General features: G+C 42.6%; 1 protein-coding gene across 1 annotated transcript in view; it reads right to left on the bottom strand.

The window, feature by feature from the left end:
- Positions 1 to 151: 151 nt before the first annotated feature.
- Positions 152 to 19,367, bottom strand: part of MCPH1 (microcephalin 1) — a 262,924-nt gene continuing 243,708 nt past the window's right edge. Inside the window, exons 15-16 of the mRNA XM_033104480.1 lie at positions 13,627 to 13,669; positions 152 to 188 (exon numbers count right to left, since the gene is read on the bottom strand). Coding sequence (XP_032960371.1) covers positions 167 to 188; positions 13,627 to 13,669 — 65 coding nt within the window. The 3' untranslated portion in view covers positions 152 to 166. The remainder of the gene's footprint in view (positions 189 to 13,626; positions 13,670 to 19,367) is intronic.

Genomic DNA, 19,367 nt, shown 5'->3' with positions numbered 1-19,367 from the left:
TCTTCCAAGGTGTGATCTACCGGAGTAAATTGACTGGTGGTGATAGGTGACAAAGGAGCAAGAGGGAGGAATGAAGAATGCTTTCCATGTTTCAGGCTTGAATCACTGTGTGGAACTTGGTTTCATCGACTGATGGGGTGGAAACAGGTTCTGTCGGGTATGGAACTTAGCTGGTGAAGTGGGGAGCCCTTTAAGAAAAAGAACACAAGTTTACAAATACAAAATTACATTTGGACATGGATATTTATTTAGAATGAGAAAACTCTTAAAAACTAAGACTTTAAAAGCTGACATAACCAGAAAAATAACATTGTGTAACTATCATATATCTGGAACAGAGTATACCTTTCCTTTGATTATGAAAACCATGTAATATTTTCTCTATATAGAAAGAATAGTAATTCTCTTTCCTCTAGCATGATAAACAGAAATTTGTTTTTTATCATCGATTGTTAGGACGTTTAAAATACTTAGCCTCATGCTATGACTTTAACACATACTCAGAAATCTAGGGTTTTTTTGTGAGGGGAGGTGTGAAGGAGGAAGATAGCAGAGTAAAACGGGACCTCAACAAATACATTCTAAAATTTATGTAGGAAAACAACTCAAAAATGTGTTGAGAAGGAGGAATACTGAGTGTGGCAGGTAGAATGATGCCCCTCTCATGATACCCACCTAAGCTCTGGAAACTGAATATGTTAATTTACATGGTAATGGAGAATTTAGGCCACAGCGGAAATTAGGATTGACAGATGACCTTGAGATAATCTGGGGTTATCCAGGTGGGCCCAATGTAATCACCAGGGTCTTTAAAAATGGAAGGAGGACGCAGAAAAGGAGCCAGAGTGACGCAGTGTGAGGAGGACTCTGCTCCTGTTTGCGGGTTTTGGAGATGGAGGGAGGAGCCAGGAGCCAAGGAAGGATGGCAGGTTCCAGAAGCTGGAGAGGACCCCCCCACCCCCCACCCAGAGCCCCACAAGGAACCAGCCCTGCTGACACCGTGACTTTTGTCCAGTGAGACCCATATTGGACTTCTGACCTCAGAACTGTAAGCTACCCAGTTATATTGTTTAAGCTACTAAATGGTGGTAATTTGTTATAGCAGTAATAGAAACTAATGCTGGGGTTTTTCTAGCAGGTACCAAAATATACTGTAAAGCAACAGTAATAGTGTGTCACTAGTGCAGAAATTAGTGGCTTGATGAGCAAAATGAAGAGTCCAGAAACCCACAGACGGTGTGCATTTTGTGTTGTATCTTATGAAAGTGGCATCTAAAATCCAAGGGAATAGAATGAATTAGTCAAAATGTGAGGTTAGCGCTGTTATAAATTGTTATAAGCAAACATGACAACCTACACCAAAATAGAAGCCAGAGGGGATTTAAACATATTCAAAAGCTAAAGACAAACATACTGGAAGAAAATACAGGGCAATAGTTTTACAATGTGCAGGTGAAGACTTTAGTTGGAATGATCCTAAGACAATCATTAGAGCATTGATGCCCTATAAAGATTCTGCAATCTCCACAGAGCCATGTGACAGCAGATCTGAATAAATGATTGTGATTGCGCCACAAACACATCTGTCGTGTGTCGCTGAGGGCCTGGGGGGAACACCCACGTTAGGTGTGGAGTGTAACGAAAGGAAGCTGAAACCTAATCAGCTGTGCTGTAAACCGACCATCCCGAGTGGTTCCAGAAAGGTGCTTGTCTAAGTGCAGTGCCGTTAGCAGCGGGAGAGACGTACGTGTCTCAGTGTGAAGGAATGGAAAGATCCTGCACAAGAATACCTTCTGTTCACGAACAAAACTGTAGCCTGGTACTCTGCCTCTGTTTGGTCAACTTCCATTCATGCTCATCTTTTTTGGTAAAACAAAGACAAGAAGGCATTTTTGTTCCAAAAGATGGACCATGGATCAGTGTGAGGCAGCATTTGTTAGTTTGTTTTGAAGTGTGGACCCTGACTCCCCGAAGCTCCCTGGGACCCTTTTGGGTGCTCCCAGGTCAAAAATCTTCCTAAAGACAGTGAGCCGTGACTAGCTTCTTCACTGTGTCGGATTTGCAATGATGATGGTGGGTAAACCTGCTAGCACTTGCGCAGCCTCAGGCAGTGATACCAAAGTGTGCTAATGGCCAGTGGTCTTCATCACCACGTGCTCGTGGCAGGAAACACATTTGCTTCACTTAAGACTATCCCTGATGTTCAATACAAAGATACTATAATAATTTTACTAAATCTGACCCCTTGAGTACACATCCTTGTAACAGCCTGTGTGAGTGAGTGGGACGTACGCATGAAGCACGTGTGATACACAGTAAAGTACAATAGTTCTTTGGCAGATCAATAAACCTTTGATCTGCGAGCTGAACTAGCTGCTTTTCTCATGGGACATCATTTTTACTTGAAAGAACAGATAAGCTATGGTTTTCTGGCAGACATTTTCTCAAAAATGGACAGAATGATTCTATCACTTCAAGGAAAACAACTGATGGTATTGCCACTACTAAAATTTGAGCTTTCAAATGAAAATTACAATTTTGGAGAACTTAGATTTGCCCCCATGAGGGTCACACGTTGCCAGTGCTTAATAAGACTCTTGAATGCTATGGTGATATTAATCACTGTGGTTTTCAGTATGTATGTCAGCATTTAGCAGATCTGTGTAATTCAGTGAAGCAAAACTTTATAAATCAGTGGTGTCTAAAAATCTTTGCATGGGTAAATGGTTATTTCGGAGTGCAAGACAGACTGATGAACTCTAATGTAATGGTACAAAAATTTTATTGATACATTTTAAACTCCATGTAGTTAATAACCTTTAGGAAATTACCAGTTCCTGAGTTTTAGTATGTGAGAAAGAATGTTCACATTACCTGAAAAGGCTATTAAAATGCTCCACCCTTTTTCCAGTCACATATCTTGATTGAGGCTACCCTTTTTTCATATGCCTCAACCAAAAAAACATGGCAACAGATTGAATGCAGAGAATCCGGCTGTATTCAACTAAGCCGGACAGTAGAGATTGGTAAAAAAAAAAAAAGTACAACAGTGGCTACTCTTCTTAGTAAATGTTTTGTTTTTGAAAATATTCTTCATAAAAATGTTAATATGCAATGAACTTATTACTGTTATTTTAAAGGAATCACTAAATATTTTTAAAACTCCCATTTTAATTTCAATACAGTAAATACCAATCGGTATAAGTCTCTCTCCCTCCCTCTCTCTCTCTCTCTCTCTCTTTCACACACACACACACACACACACACACACACACACACACACTTTGTGAATGAGCTCCGGAACCACTAGGCTAGGACAATCAAAGTAGCCCCACCTCTGTTGCTATAAAAATTAGTTTACGGAGGAACCCCCCTAGGGCTTCTGAGACTCAGGGACGTTGCAAAAGCTTGTTCACTCTGTGAAAGGCGCCTTCACAGAGACACTCCTCTGGCTGGTGACTTAATTGGGGTGAAACCTGAACTGCCTGGCCACTTGGCCGTGATAGGGAAAGTCCATATTAGGGACGAAGCTGACACCCAGGAGGCAGAGCTGAGAAATAAAGACAAGAAGCCTTCGGTGAACCCCTCTGGCTGTGGAGTCAAGCCATCTGTGAACCCCACCTTCCTTTGCAACCTTCTATTAGGTTGGCGTAAAAGTAATTGCGGTTTTTTCATTAACCTTTTAAACCACAATTACTTTTGCACCAACCAATAGTTATAGGAGCAAATGAGTCTCTGTTAAAGTTAGGTTGGAGGGGATGTTTCTCTTATCTATTATCTACCCATCAATCATGCTGGAAACCTAGAGCTAGAGACTATTCTGTGCTCACTTGCTGACATCCATTCAGGCACTAGGTCATTCATTCATTCACTCATTCATTCAATCAGTTATTGAGCGCTTATCATGTGCCAGGTCCTGCTCTCGGATCTGGTCATACAGCCGTGACCAAGGCAGACAAGGTCCCTGTCTTAGTGTTTCTTCATGTCAGTGGTGCGAGATGGATTATAAATAAAACCACCTCAATGAGTTATAAGGCCAAGCAGTGAATTAAAATAGGCTTATGTCAGACAGAGCTGTGGCGTGGCTCCTTTAAATCATAAGGTCAGGAAGTGCTTCTCTAAGGAGGAGACATTTAATTTAAAATTGGGACGATGAGAAGATCTAAGATGAGAGCATTTCAGGCTGAGGGAACGAGCCGAGCGTGCAAAGGTCCTGAGGCAGGAAAGCAGGAGCTCAAGTAAGCAGCAGTTTCAATCCACCAGTGGTTAAACCTCATGGACATTCTTGACTCTCTGCTCTCCCATCCCATTCCCAGATCCAACCATCAGTCAACTATTGGCTTTACCAGCAAAACCCACCCCGAGTCCATGCCCTTTGTCCACCCTGCCGTGACCACCCTCATCCCGGGCACCCCCATTTCTTATCTAGGTAACTAGCAGCCTCCTGACGTGTCTCCCCATTTCCAGCCTCACCACACCTCCATCCCATTCATTCTATCTTCTACACAGCAGCTGTTGGGGGTGAATTGTGTCCTCAATCTTCAGACAGTGAAGCCCTGACCCCCAGGATCCCAGACCTTATTTGGAGATACGCTCTGTACAGAGGTGATCAAGATAAAACGAGGTGCTTAGGGTGGGCCCTGATCCCATGTGACTGGTGTCCTTATAAGAAGTGGGACAGGGACACACAAAGCGAGAAGATGATGCAGAGACACAGGGAGAAGATGACCCTCTACAGGCCAAGAAGGACGGCGGGGACAGCTCCTTCCTCACTGCCTCAGATGGAACCAGCCCTGCCAACACCTTAACCTCGGACTTCCAGCCTCCACAACCGAGACGACAAATTCCCGCTGTTTAAGTTTGTGGCACTGTGTGGTGGCAGCCCCAGCAAATGAGTACAGCAGTGTATCTTGTTACTTCTCTGCTCAAGATACACAGATCTTGGTAAAAGCCTCATTGTCCTGCCTGGGTCCCCACGCTCCGGCTCCCACCTGCACTTGCAACAGCTCTGCCTCGCCCGAGCTCCAGCTGTCCAGCAGCCTAATGGGACCGAGCCCACCTTTACTCTTTCACATGAGTGATTCTAAATATGACTTTGCTCTTCATCCCAGGAAATTCTTGCCAGGAAGATAAGGCTGTAAACCAGTAAGAAACTTTGTTGTGTTTTTCCGGAATCTCTTAGAAATTCATTGGTACAGACAGTAGACTGCGCAGCCAGCACCTTCTCAGAACAGAGGGCTCGTCTGGGTAAAGCGCCCTCACAGGACAACAGGTCCCCCACGGGGAACTCGGCAAATCCCTTTTTTTTTTCTTTTTTTTTTTGCCGCAGACGGCTGGGAGTCCTCTGTCTCAGCTGTGAACCTGCCATCACAAACTTTGCCCAAGCCCAGTTAGGTACCATGTTGAAAGACGTCCCTAAAACTACTGAAACGCAGGCTATAACACTCCGTGAATGCCCTCTGTCCTCCCTCCGGGACCCCCCAAGACTCTATCTAGATGATTGTCTTCCTACTGCGATAGTAACTCACCAGCTCTGCTCCATCAGTGTTACACTGGTGGTCATTTTAAAGCATCAGCCACTCTCACCTCTTGCTGACCTTCTATGCATGGAGCTGGATGGGCCTTCCCAGAATCTGGAATATTCTTCCCTATGGGGGGAAGATTGACTAAAGGAAACTTCCTTCCTGGCATGGAGCATCACACCAGCATTGGACTTACGCCTCCAGACTTCTTAAACGCAAAAAAGAAAATTTGAACTTGTTTAAGCTCATTTGAGGTGGTTGTTATTTGCAGCCTGAATAACACAGGCTCCCTGACCCTGCTTTCTATTATATTTCCATGTTACCTGTGTCCCCCTCACTAGAACGTAGGCTCCTTGAGAGGAGGGACTTTATTTTTGATGTATTTCTACAGCCTAGACCAATGCCTAGCGAACAACAGGAGGTCAATAAAAACTTGATGAATTAAAGAGGAAATCTGCACTCCAGGAAGATGTGTCGTGTTGGTTCCTAGGATATGTTGGCTACCCCTGGCACACTGCCACTATGGATATACTTATGGGGTGCTTTCCTAACCTGTGCCCCCTTCTCTGTCACTGTTGCCCAGACACACTGCTAAATGAGAGAGAGCGATAGAGTCAGGATTACACAAGGGACCCTTCTGTCCCCCCCAGTGTTGGATCCAGGGCAATGTAGTCACAGATCCTCAGAGAGAGATGATGAACCAAACAACTAAGCGCTAGAGCACAGCAGTCGTGTAGAATTGCAGCCATATTGGCGTCATGGAAACCCCCAACGGCACACGTGTTGACGCTTTGGGAGAGTGGGAACAAGTGAACTTGCAGAGAGAGAAACATGCAGCCTGCACTCAGCCCATGTGCCCCAAAAGGGAGAGAGAAGGAAGAGATATCATCCCACTGTCTGTCTCATGATTTCCACCTGAGGTCCAGCAACTGGGTGCAAGAAAGTTCCTCGATTCTTCATATAAATCACCTTTAGCCTAACCCCCTTTGCATGGGTTTGCATTCTTTGTTTCGGGAAGTCCTGGCATCTCTTCCGGGTATGTGCTCTGACGCTTCCGGTCTGCTCCACAGCTGCCTTCCTGCCACCACGTTCCACTGCTGCCTAACAACCCGAGTCCGTTCATGCAGGCTCCTTCCAGTTCTGCTCACCAGCCGTGCTGTCAGTGCTCTCTCATCGTGGTGCGTGCTATTGTTTCTGCCGGGTGCTGTCCTCTAATTCATTCTGCTGGATGTCCGTCCTCTCCAATGCACCCACTGGGACCTTGTCACCTCCCCACGCCCCTCAGCATAAAGTCCCCCTTTGCCCTCGAACAGTCCCTCTATGACAGGACTTACTGTAAGTAAATGCGTGGTGGTGTTTGTCCTACCTGAGGAGGTGCTTTGAGGCTACCATCTCTCCCTCCTCTTTGTAGCCTCGGCCTGACCGTTGTCCTCTACACGTCAGCGGCTCGGTCCTTCCTTCAGCATTCTTAGGCTGGCTGTGGTCAGCCTGGCCTTGTTCAGACGCCCGGCCACACGCAGCCACTCCAGTCCCCAGACGTTCTGCAGTGAGTCCACACCCATCTCTGGGCTTAGCTGCCCCACTCTTTGCCACTGGCCCCCAAGTCTACAAATGACTTCCCCTGAGCTGCAGACATTGTCTTTTCTTACTCTACCTTCTTGACATCTCAGCCTGGAAATTCTACAAGAATTTGAAATGTTCTTAGCAGAGTACCTCCTCAACCACCCTGCTCTTTCCCGAATCCTCTGTTTGGTGCTAGAAGACTGGAAGTTGCCCTGCAGGCTTCCTGCGGCTTCCTCCACACACCCGCCACCCTCTATTACTCAGCTGGCTGGTGGAGTTCCTTCACTCCAATTCCTTTTCTAAGAGGTGCCTTTGCACTTGGCCTGTCTGCTCCACTGTGGCGCCACAGACTTTGCCGAGCCCCTGACTTTCTCTCACCTGGACTCGGCTGGCATCCAGCTCAAATCCGTTCTCACACTGCCGCCAGTGCCACCTTTCTAAAACAAATCCGGCCTCACCCTTCTCCCTCTGAGAACCTTTCAATGACACCTCTTTTCTAAGGATAAAGTCACACTCTCCCCCCGGCCTCCCCAGCCACGCACAATCCGGGCCTGCAGCCACAGTCCTGTGCAGGCACCATGGGGGTGGGGCAGTCACAGGCTCCATGCTCAAGGAGGGCCTGACCCACAGGTGCCTGCCATCCGGCCCTGCAAGCAACAATCTGGTGACAGTGAAAACCTGTGTCTCCTGGCCTCCTGCTTCAGATACAACTCACGCGGGCTTTTGGTTTCACTTGCGATTCTTCCTTTCGAATTTCGTCTCCCCATGAAATATTTAAACTTGACATATGGTTATAACTTGTTTTTGTTAGCTGGAGGCGCACTTCCCTCTGTTACAAATAATCTCCAGTAACTGACAACGATGCATGCAGAACAGCAGACTAAAACAAGTAATAAAATGAGAAAAACTTAAGGAGAGGCGGGTACCGTGATGCCAGATGAGGTCTGTGCCGCGCAGACCTCTGTGCCGCGGCCACAGTTGTGTCCTGAAGGAGGCTCTGGCTTTCAGAGCCCAGTGTCCATAAAAGTTGCTCGGGAGAAGTACAGGTAATCTAACAGCAGAGGATAACTGAATGATATGTCACAACATCAGCAGCAATTGCCTGTAACGTGCATAGCTTAAGGTCGGCACGACAGCATGGATGCTGACCAGGTAGAAGCTCTCCAGTGGTCTGCTGAACCCAGGTACCAGTGGGCGTCTGAGCTAGCCAAACACGCTGATCAAGCAGACAACCATGCTTCCACACGCTCATAGCCCGGGAGGGGAACCCCCCACACACGCGGCTACAACTGCTGACATCGCCTGATGGGCCTGGAAACACGAGCGCAGTTACTGTACTGTGTAGCTCCGTGACTTCTTTTCGGTATTTTCTATCTGTTGCAATTCTCACTTCCATTCTTATCCCAAGTTTGGTACATGATGATTACTTTGAACTCTGTCATATAAATCACTTATCTCCCTTACATTAAGGGTCCCCCCCCAAACTCCCCTTCCCACCCTCCCCCTGAGGTTTCATCTTGTTCTTTGGTTTGGGACCTATGCCCTTGGCTCCTCATTTTGCTTGTCTCTCTCTACTTGTTTCTCTATATTAGGCAAAACAGCTGTCTCTCCCAGTCTTGAAGGAGTGGCCTTCCATGAGAGATGAGCCTCATCCTTCAACTTTTCCTGAGCTCTTGGTCGGCTCTCAAATCTTATGATGATCCAAGCAGCCTATTTTATTTTGAACAGCTCCCAGTTTTGGAGGGTATGCCAAGACCTGTCAGTGTCCCAAAGCGGGCTCTCAGCACCTAGATTCTGGCCGATTGGAGGCCAGACCCTCAGGCAGAAGCTTTTAAAGTACAAAGATATATATATATATATATATATACACACACACACACACACACACACACACACACACACACACACACAGTCCTGTTGCCCTTCAACTGTAAGCCCTGTGGACTCCAGGCCAGGTGCTATGGAAGTCTCCTCTGGCAGCAGCTGCGAAAATCGGGGCACCGGACAAGGATGTAAGCTCCTTGCTGTGAGATACCAGCAGGCTGGGGTGAGGCAGAGGAGGGCGCGGAGATCGGGTCCACTGGCCTTCCATTAGAGCACTTCCATGGGCCCTTAGAAGGGCCAGACCAAAGCTCCTGGACGAGCAAACAGGCCTATTTTCTGGATGACCTTGGGGTGGTAGGCAGCCAAGACCTGTCTCTCTGATTCTTATAGTCTCGTAGGACCCCGGAACACAGCCCTGCCCTGGCCTCAAAAACCAGGCAATCAACAGGTGTCCCCTAGGCTGTAGCCCCCAAAACGAGGGCACAAAATGTCAAAGATGGCACCTGAGATGGGAAAACAATCATGGTGCCTGCCAGTCTGAGCAAGGTGAGTGAGCATGCCAACGGTACCCACTGGCTTTAGCAAGGCAGAAGGAGAGAGCAAGAAAGGCCGCCAGCGCCTCTGCCCCCAGAGAGTACCCCAATAGGCACCCTACCCATCCTGCTGATGCGTTAAGACTAGAAAATAAATCTTTTCCACATACATTCTGGGTGCTTCTCAGATAGCTGCTTTGGTGCTGGGCCCCGGGGGCGGGGGTGAGTCTGAGTACAACCTCATTAAAAGCAGGTTTTCATTCACTATAGCCCTTTGGGTCTTGTGGACATGGGCCCCGTTGGTTTTTCAAGCCAGACGTTCTGGGGACTCATCTCTCTGGTGCAGCTCTTAAGAGCTGGGGTGCCTGATGTGGGGTACGGACCCTTTCACTCTTCAGGGAGCTCTGGGTCTGTAGGTTCCCTTCCAATGGCGGGTTGCCCCACTAGGGACGTGGCTTACGCTGAGACCGTCTCAGCCTCTCCTACCCACCTCGATGTGGCACTTTTCTCAGTTGCTGGTATGAAGGAGCTGCTCGCCTAGTGTTCAGAGGGAATTGTTCCACATGGAGCTGTAGATTTGGTGTGTCTGTGGGAGGACGTGATTTCAGGATATTGCTACGTCAGCACCTTAACAAAGTAACTTACACTTTTCAGAATAAGGTAGTCTTTTCATACTTGGATTACAGATTAAGTTGGCTTGCTCTGTGTGATGATTACATGAAAACTTGTCACGAGCTGGAAGGTACCTACTAACAGTGACAACTGTGCTTTAGGATAATTGATCTCTAGCTCTTTTTTCTCCTGGTAGTTAGGCTGCAGGGCTAGTTACCTATTTGGAGTTTCATAGTGTGTGGTATAAGCCATGCCATCTGCACACACAGAAATACGCATTCTTCTATTTTCTGTGGTAAAAGGAGAAACATCCCACCCATCCAAAAGTTAGAAGAGAAGCTAGGAAGGACCGTTGGAATGTTGAGCTAGCCTATTATCTTAATGATGAGGGAACTGAGCACAAGAAATTCGGAGTCTGCCCAGGTCACACAGCTGGTAGAAGGTGACACTGAGACCAAGCTACAAGCCTTTGGTTTCCACTTCTTCACTCTTACACTATATCTGCATGTGGCCCGTGTGTTTACATATAGGGGAAATCCATGATATTTTCACGCAGATTTGAATTTGGCTTCATACACTGCTGTGCACCTGGCAGATAAAGTTAACTTTATACTGAACTTTGTCTCTTGACTTCCATTGTATTATAGTTCACCCAGTAGAACAAAAATCACATTTTAAGACTTGCTTTCAAGCTAAGTGATGAATTTGCAAATAAAAGTATGAGTTTGAGTTGGTCGGCGAGGTGAGCAGGTCACCAGGGTGTGGGAGGGTTTTCCAGCTTCCTTTCTGGGGATTGTCGTCATCAGAGCCTCCTCTCCCTCTGCGCCACTCCCACTCACAACCTGTTCTCTTTTATGTCTATAATCTAGTAATATTTACATTTGCTAGAAATGGTGACGGTATTGTTATACTCAGTGTTTAAGGCCTTTCACGCTTTAAAACAAATGTTGAAAATTTTTTAAATTATTTTTCTTATCAATTGCTTTAACATTTGTGAAACACGACTGCTAAGATTCAGCCATACCATTTCTCTATTCTGTACTCTTCTAATAATTTATGGCATTTAAACACATTGTTCTTTTTGTGTTGAAAGATACGTATTTTGGAAACGTTCCTATTCCTCTTTTAATTTTTTTTTTCATTTCTGTAAAGAAAACACTACCACGGGAGACAGACCATTTGAATGAGCTACAGCTATTTGTGACTAAGCATCAATCACTCTTCTGTTCTAGTAAAGAATCCCCATGATAATTCCCCTTGTTATCTGCCAAGGGATGTCTACAGCCATCCTATATAATGTCATTCCATCTGTTCTGAAGACCCTAGATATGTGTCATTTGCCTTGGCCTACGACCATTTCATTATCCGGCCTCTGAGAGTCTTTCCAATAGCTTCATTTGGACAAGCACTGATACCGTCTAGCACCGCTCCCATTGTCTCTGGCTTTCAAGCCTTTTGTTATGTGTTGTTCAGAGGGGATAATAAGCTTCTTCTCTTCCTTTATTTTCCATGCCACATTCTATTATTATTTTTCTTACCAAACTTAAAGCCTATATTTTTAAGTGGTTGTCTTTTCTCTTTTGGAAATCCATGCCAATTTCTATTGTTTACTGAATAGTATATTACTTTTAGATTTGTCTTCTCTGCCAAGAGCTTTATTTATTAGTTAACATTACAACTGCAAAATCTTTCCACTTAAATCTTTCAAAACCCTGGTCTGTCTATAGAGTTTTCACCATTAATCTCATGTCTGAAGCAAAAGATATGTTATTCTTACAACATTATCTCATGTTTGAACTCCCTACACATATTTTAGGTTAAGTTCTCCTTTTTTTAATCACTTCAGTATTTTCTTATTCCGTCTTCTTGCCCACTATCGCTTAATTTAATAATTACTTAGACCTTAACCATGCTTCCACGCTGGACTGATATCACACTGGCGAAGACAGACATGGTTCTCGTCTTCAGGACGCTTACAGACCAGTAAGGGAGAAAACTTATCATTTTATTCAACAAACGTGTCTTAGCACCTAACTCTCTCATTGACTACAGCTAATGTCTCTAAAGAGAAGACAAATAGCAACTACCTAGAGACTAAAGAGTAAACAACAGCAGGCAAGGAGGAGGGAAATAAATGCTTGAAACATGGCCAATACAAGTGGAAGTCCATGAGTTTTTTTGTCTCCTAACTTTTCACCTGAGGGTTGCCTGGCAACCTGATTGCTGAACTATACAATGGGTGCAGAGAGAAAACCTCCAAGAGAGACCCTGGATTTCTGGCCAAAGAACCAAGGAAAGAGGCCCCAGTGAGCTAAAGAATGCAGCGGATGGATAATCTTTTCGTTTTACATTTTTTATTCTCTCTTAGTCCAGCCATGAAGCCAGCTCACCTTGCAGAGAAACACCGCTGTGGTGGTGTGAATAGGTACCTACAACTCCAAGAGAAAACCATCTCTGTGGCCAGAGGAACTGGGAAGAGAGGCCCCGGGGAATCAGACAATGTCAGGGAAACCCCAGACGGAAGTAAGTTGGAGAAGGTCATCCTTTAAGTCTGTCTGTGAATCTGTATAAGTCCTACACTCGTCCAGAGCTGTGAACGCACATAACAGACCCAAAGACAAAATAGAAACGCCTTGGAAAACTAAACTGTGATAGGAAATACTACCCACAGGAGGCAAAAAGGAACTTGCAGTCTCCACCTAACTTGGCTGAGAGCCTGCTAAACAGACAACACAAAATACGCATTCCCAAAAGACTTAAACAGGACCAAGAGAATCACAACACAATACTTAATATGTTCCAGATATAATGCAGAATTGCTTGATCTAAAACAAACCAGGAAAATATGACCATTTCTCAAGGGAAAAGATAATAAGATGCCAATAGTGAGATAACTCAGATACTGGGATCAGTGGATAAATTCTTTAGTCTTCTAAGAATGCTTGAAAGAGATGAAAGGTAAAAATAAGTTCTCAAAAGAGAATTACAACTATTTTTAAAAATAACAATATTTTAGGACTGAAAAATAAATATAATGCAAAACGTTTTAAATTAACTTCATGGGCTCAATAGTGAAATGGAGATATCAGAAAAAGACACTAGAAATCAATAGAAATGATCCAATCTGAAGTATAGGAAGAACAAAGATTCAAAACAAATTAATAGGGCCTTAGAGACCCGTGGGACACTATCAAAATTTTTGACATTTATGTCATTGGAGACCTAGAAGGAGAAGAGATAAGACATTGGTGCAGAAAAATTATTTTTTAAAAATGGCATTTGAAAAACTTACCAAATTTGGGAGAAAACATTAACCTCAATGAACCTCATTTAGGAAAAACTTGAAGAAAACAATGCTAAGACACAATATAACCAAACTACAAAAGGAAGGAGGATGGAAGCTGTGGTGGGGGTATGGGAGAAAGAAAGAAAAAGACTGACTGAGAGAAAGAAAGACACAGAGAAAGACAGAGAGGAAGGAAGAATAAGAGAAAAATAAGACTATAAAAGCAGTAGATAAAAACAACACTACATATAGTGTGAAAAATACTGAATTAGTGAAGATTTTTTACCTGAAGCCATAGTGGTCAGAAGACATGGAACATCTTTCAAGTGCTGAAAGAAAAAAAAAAAGAAAACTATTAACCCAGAATTCTATATAAATCAAAAATGTTCTTCACAAAAGGCAAAATACATTGTCAAATGAAAGAAAATTCAGAGAATTTGACACCACTAACCAGCTGCTTAAGCAAATGTTACAGGCTAAGGCAAACATGGAACTTCCAGAATAATGGAAGAGAAATTATTAATATCTGGACAAATATAATAAAGTATTTTTCTCCTTTTAGCTGTTTAAACTGTATATGATGATTGAAAGCAAACAATAACATTGTATAGTGAGGTTATCAATGTTTGCAGTTATAATACATATGACAATGTCATAAAAGGGATCAGGGATAAGGGACTGATATGTTTGTAAGGCTTCTTTCTGTGGTTTGCTTAAAATGAGAAATTAACTGTAACAAGACTATAAAAGTATGTTGTAACATTTAGAGCCACCAGTAAAAACGAAAAATGCAATGAAAGGGTTTTATTAAAAAGATAAAAATAAATGGAATATTAATATTTAATAATACATTCAAAAAAGGCATGGAAGGGGGAGAACAGGAACAACAACAACAAAAAGGACAAATAGAAAAATAAAATGGCCTAAATTCAACCACATCAATAATATTAAATGTAAATAATATAAATACACCCAGTAAAACACAGAGATTTTCACACTGAATTTACAAACAAAACTTCAGTATATGCTGTTTACAAGAAACCCACTTTAAATATAGCAACAGGTGAGAAGTAAAACTATGGGAAATGTAATATGCAAACTCTAATCCAAAGAAAGCTGGAATGGCCAAATTAATATTTAAAAAGCAGATTTTAGAGGAAAGACAATTATCACAAACAAAAACAAAATACATAATGATAAAAAGGTCAATTCACCAATAAGACAATCTTATGTGTATGCCCCTTACTACAGAGATTCAAAATATATGAAGCAAATCTGATAGAATTACACTAAAGTTTCAGCAACAATAACAACAGACTGTTAGAGCTAATAAACAATTCAGCAAAGTTGCAGGATACAAAAATCAACATATAAAAATCCGTTGCATTTCTATATACTAACAAGGACAATCCAAAAAGGAAATTAAAACAATTTCACTTATGATAAAAAAACAAACAAACAAAAAAAACTTAGGAATCAATTTAGCCCAGGAGACAAAAGACCTGTACACTGAAAACTACAAGAAATTGCTGAAAGAAATTAAAGAAACGGCGAGACAACCCATGTTAATGGACTAGAAGAATTAATACGCTAACATTAACAATACTACCCAAAGTGATCTACAGACTTCACGCCACTCCTTTCATTATCCAAAATTTTTTTTTCTTTCACAAAAACAGACAAGCCCATCCTAAAATTCATGTGGAATCTCATGAGACCCCAAATGACCAAAATAATTTTGAAAAAGAACAAAGTTGGACTCTCACTTCCTGATTTCAAAGCTACAATCATCCAAAGAGTGTGATACTGGCAAGTGAACAGACATTTGGACCAATGGAATAGAATAGAAAGCCTATAAATAAACTATTGATTGCATATGGTCAGCTGATTGTTGACAAAGATGCCAAGACCATTCAATGGGGAGAGGCCAGTCTTTTCACATTAATGGTGCTAGGAACACTGGATATTCACCAGCAAAAGAATGAAATTGAGCCCTTCGTTTACACAATATACAAAAACTCAGAGTTGTTCAAAGACCTAAATGTAAGAGCTAAAATTGTAAAACTCTTACAATAAAACAGGGAAAATCTTTATGATATTGGATTTGGCAATGATTTCTAGGATAGTACACCAAAAACACTGGCAATAAAAGAAAAATACATAAATTGGACTTCATCAAAATTTAAAGCTTTTATGCTTTAAAAGACACTATCAAGAGAGTGAAAAGGCAACTCACAGAATGGGAGAAAATATTTGCAAATTACTCCCACAACTCAACAACAAAAACAAACCAAATTAAAAAATGGGCAAAAGACTTAAATAGACATTTCTCCAAAGAAGATATAAAAATGGCCAAAAAGCACAGGAAAAGGTGCTCAACATCACCTGTCCCTAGGGAAATGCAAATCAAAAACACAATGGAATACCACTTAACGCCCAGTAGGATGACTATTAAAAAACAAAACAAAACCAAAACCCAAAATCAAGAGTTGGTGAGGATGTGAAGAAATCAGAATCCTGTGTATTGCCACTGGGCATATAAAATGTGCAGGAACTGTGGAAAACAATTTGGTGGTTCCTCAAACAGAATTACCATATGATCCAGAAATTCTCCTTCTAGGTATATATTTTAAAAAAACTGAAAGAAAGGACACAAGTACTTGTACACCAATGTTCACACCAGCATCATTTACAACAGCCAAAAAGGCGGAAGCAAACCTAATATCCATGAACAAGTGAGATTTTTTTTTTTAAGTAGCATGTACATACACCAAAATAGTATTTATCCTTAAAAAGGAATAAAATTTCGCTAAATGCTACAAAACTCCATGAACCTTGAAATCATTATGCTAAGTGAAATAAGCCAGCCAGACACAACACGACTAATATTTCGTGATCTCATTAATATGCAGTACCTAGAATAGGCAGTTATGTAGAGACGGAAAGGAGAATAGAAGTTCCCAGGGATAACTTAGGGAATGACTGTTTAGTGGTTATGAAGTTTCTGTTTGGGTTAATAAGAGTTCTGGAAATGGATCATGGTGAGATGGTTGGAGAACCTTGGGAATGTACTTAATGCCACTAAAATGTATACCTACAAATGTCTCAATGGTAAGTTTTATCACATGTATATTTTACCACCTTGACCAAGTAAAAATTAAAAAAAAAATCTATAGAGTTTAAAAGAGAAAAATCTGTAATTGTACTTAGAGACCTAAAGACCTCTCTCGGTAACTGAGAGCAGATATAGACCAAAAATCAGCAACGATATAGAAAAACTGAAAAACATTACCAATAAACTTAATCTCACTCATATTTATAGAATACTTTGCCAAAAACAGTAGAACATACATTATTTTCAAGTGCCCAGGAAACATTCACCAAAACAGACCTCATTCTGGACCATAAAACATACCCTAACAAATTTAAAAGTACAAAAATCATTTCAAGTGTTTTCACTGACCACAATAGAATTAAACTAGAAATAATAGAAAAATACCTGAAAAAATCCCCAAATAGTTGTAAATTAAAAAATATACTTCTCAATAGCTAATGGGCAAGGAGGACATTTCTAGGACAATTATAGAAGTTTAAATTGAATAAAATTGAAAATGCAATATAGCATATTTGTGGTATGCAAAAGAAACTGGAAAAAGAAGAGCAAATTAAGCCCAAAACAGGAATGAAATAATAAAGAAAAGAGCAAAAATCAACAAAGTTCAAAATGGACAATAGAAGAAATTGAATCCAAACTGGTTCTTTGAAAAGATCAATACAATTAATAAATTAGTAACTAGAAAAATAAATAGTTATAAGAAAAAATTAGAGAATACACAAATTGCAAGTATCAGAAATGAAAGAATGGACTCCACTACTGATCCCATAAACATCAAAAGAACAAGTGAACACTGTGACCAACTCTATCCTCATAAATTTAGCAATTAAGATTAAATGGACCAATTATTTGAAAGACACAAGCTACCGAACCTTGCTCAAAAAGAAACTAAGCAGTTCCATATTTATTTTAAAAAACTGGATTTGTAGTTTAAAAAAACAAAACAAAACTTCCCACTAAGAAAACACCAAGGCTAAATGACCTAATTCATTGGTGAATTCTACCAATCTCTTCCAGAACAGAAGAGGAAAGATCTCTTCCCAATACACTTTACGAGGCATTACTGTGATACAGAAGTCATAAAAAAGACAGGAGAACTAGAGATCAATATGCTTCAGGAAAAGAGTCATAAAATTATCAGCAAGATAGAAGCAAATCAAATCTATCCATATATGGAAAGGATAATACATCACAAGCAAGGGAGGTTCATTCCAGGAGTGCAAGTCTGGCCCAACGTTCAAGCCAATCGGTGTAACTTGCCATATTCACAGAAGAAGGAAGAAAGCACACATAGTCGTCTCAATAGATGAAATTATCTTTTGAAAAAAAATTGAAATTCAATGTAATTCATCACATTGAAAAACAAAAACAAACGTTCAGATGCAGAAAAAGAATTCAGCAAAATTCAATATCCGTTCCTGATTTATAAAACAAAAAAGTGCCAGCCAACGAGGAATAGATTTTGTGTTAGTTTCCTAGTATTGGCATAACAAAGTACCCTGAACTGGTTGGCTTAAAGAAACAGAAATTATTGCCTCACACTTCTGGAGGCCAGAAGCCCCCAAATCAAGGGATGGCAGGGCCGTGACCTCTCTGACCATTCCAGGGTAGAGTCTTTCGCCTCTTTCAGCTTCTGCTGTTTGCTGGCGATCCTTGGTATTCTTAGATGCATTAGTCCATTCACATGACTGTCTTTTATCTGTATGTCTTCAGATTGTCTTTCTTCTGTCTATGTCTCACCATAGGATCCAGCAATCACACTCCTTGGTATTCACCCAAAGGTGTTGAAAACTTATGTCCACACAAAGCCCTGTACACAGATGATTATATCTGCTTTATTCCTAATTGCCAAAACTTGGAAGTGCCCAAGGCGTCCTTCAGTAGGTGAGTGGATACACTGTGGTCTATCCAGACAGTGTGGTATTATTGTTATAAAAAGAAATGAGATCCGCATGCTGAAAGCCACTGGGAGGTGGGTTTCCTCACTGTGCACAGGTCTCCTGGGTCTTAGGGTGTGGGGGCTGTGCGTGGGGGGCTCGAGATTTCTGAGCTACCGAAAGCCCAGAGCTGCCTCTGCCCCCTACTGTTAACCCCTGCTGTGTGTCTCTGCAGCTGAGATTATCCTGTTGCAGCAGCACCCAGAAAAGGTGGGGGCTGGGAAGGGAGGTGTCTGCAGTCTCACAGCCCAGCAGTGTCACGTCTTCCCAGCCTCTGCCCTAGGTCACAGTTACAAAGCAGCTTTTTCCAGGTCCTGAGCACTACAGCTCCTCTGTCACCTGACATACTCTTCAGTTCAGGGACCAGCTGGAGACTCTGGAAGGGCAGGGCTAGGATTGCTGTGGGAGAGTGGGGAAAGGGGCCCAGGTATGGCTTTTGCTTTTTCCTTTGACCGAGGGCCCAGCTGGAGATCTCCGCTGAGGTTACTGCCTCCAACAAGGGATACCCTGCTCTCTCCGCAGGAAGATCAGCTATGGGACACAGAGAAAGAGCCCATCTCCTGGCTCTTGTGATCTCTGTTCTGTGTCCTGCCCCCCGTACCCCGGCGTCTCCACACCGCTCCCTTCCCTCTTCCCCTGCTCTCCCCTTTGCCCACCTTTGAGTAGTCCTCCTGTGAGGGTCTGTGTGATGAGCAGAGTCCTTTGATGGGTCAATTTGTGGTACGTTCTGGAGGAGAATGCAAGAAGACCACCTCGCTGCTGCCATTCCTTTAGACTCCTATCTTTGATGCAGCTGAGCTGGTGGTAGAATCTAGTGCTTGACGAGGATTGTGCTGAAGGGAGTGTTAAACCACTGGGTTTATTCCCACTCCGTGCTCCAATGCACGTCAGGGAAATGTTCCCTTCTCACCAATGATGGTGACCCAACCATGCCCCGACCTCTAAGGAGAATGCGATGCGGGGCTGTTGGCAGCT

This window comes from Rhinolophus ferrumequinum, chromosome 4 (assembly GCF_004115265.2).
Source record: "Rhinolophus ferrumequinum isolate MPI-CBG mRhiFer1 chromosome 4, mRhiFer1_v1.p, whole genome shotgun sequence".
Lineage (NCBI taxonomy): Eukaryota > Metazoa > Chordata > Mammalia > Chiroptera > Rhinolophidae > Rhinolophus > Rhinolophus ferrumequinum.
Note: the sequence above shows the minus strand (reverse complement) of the source record. Positions and strands in the feature narration are given on the sequence as shown.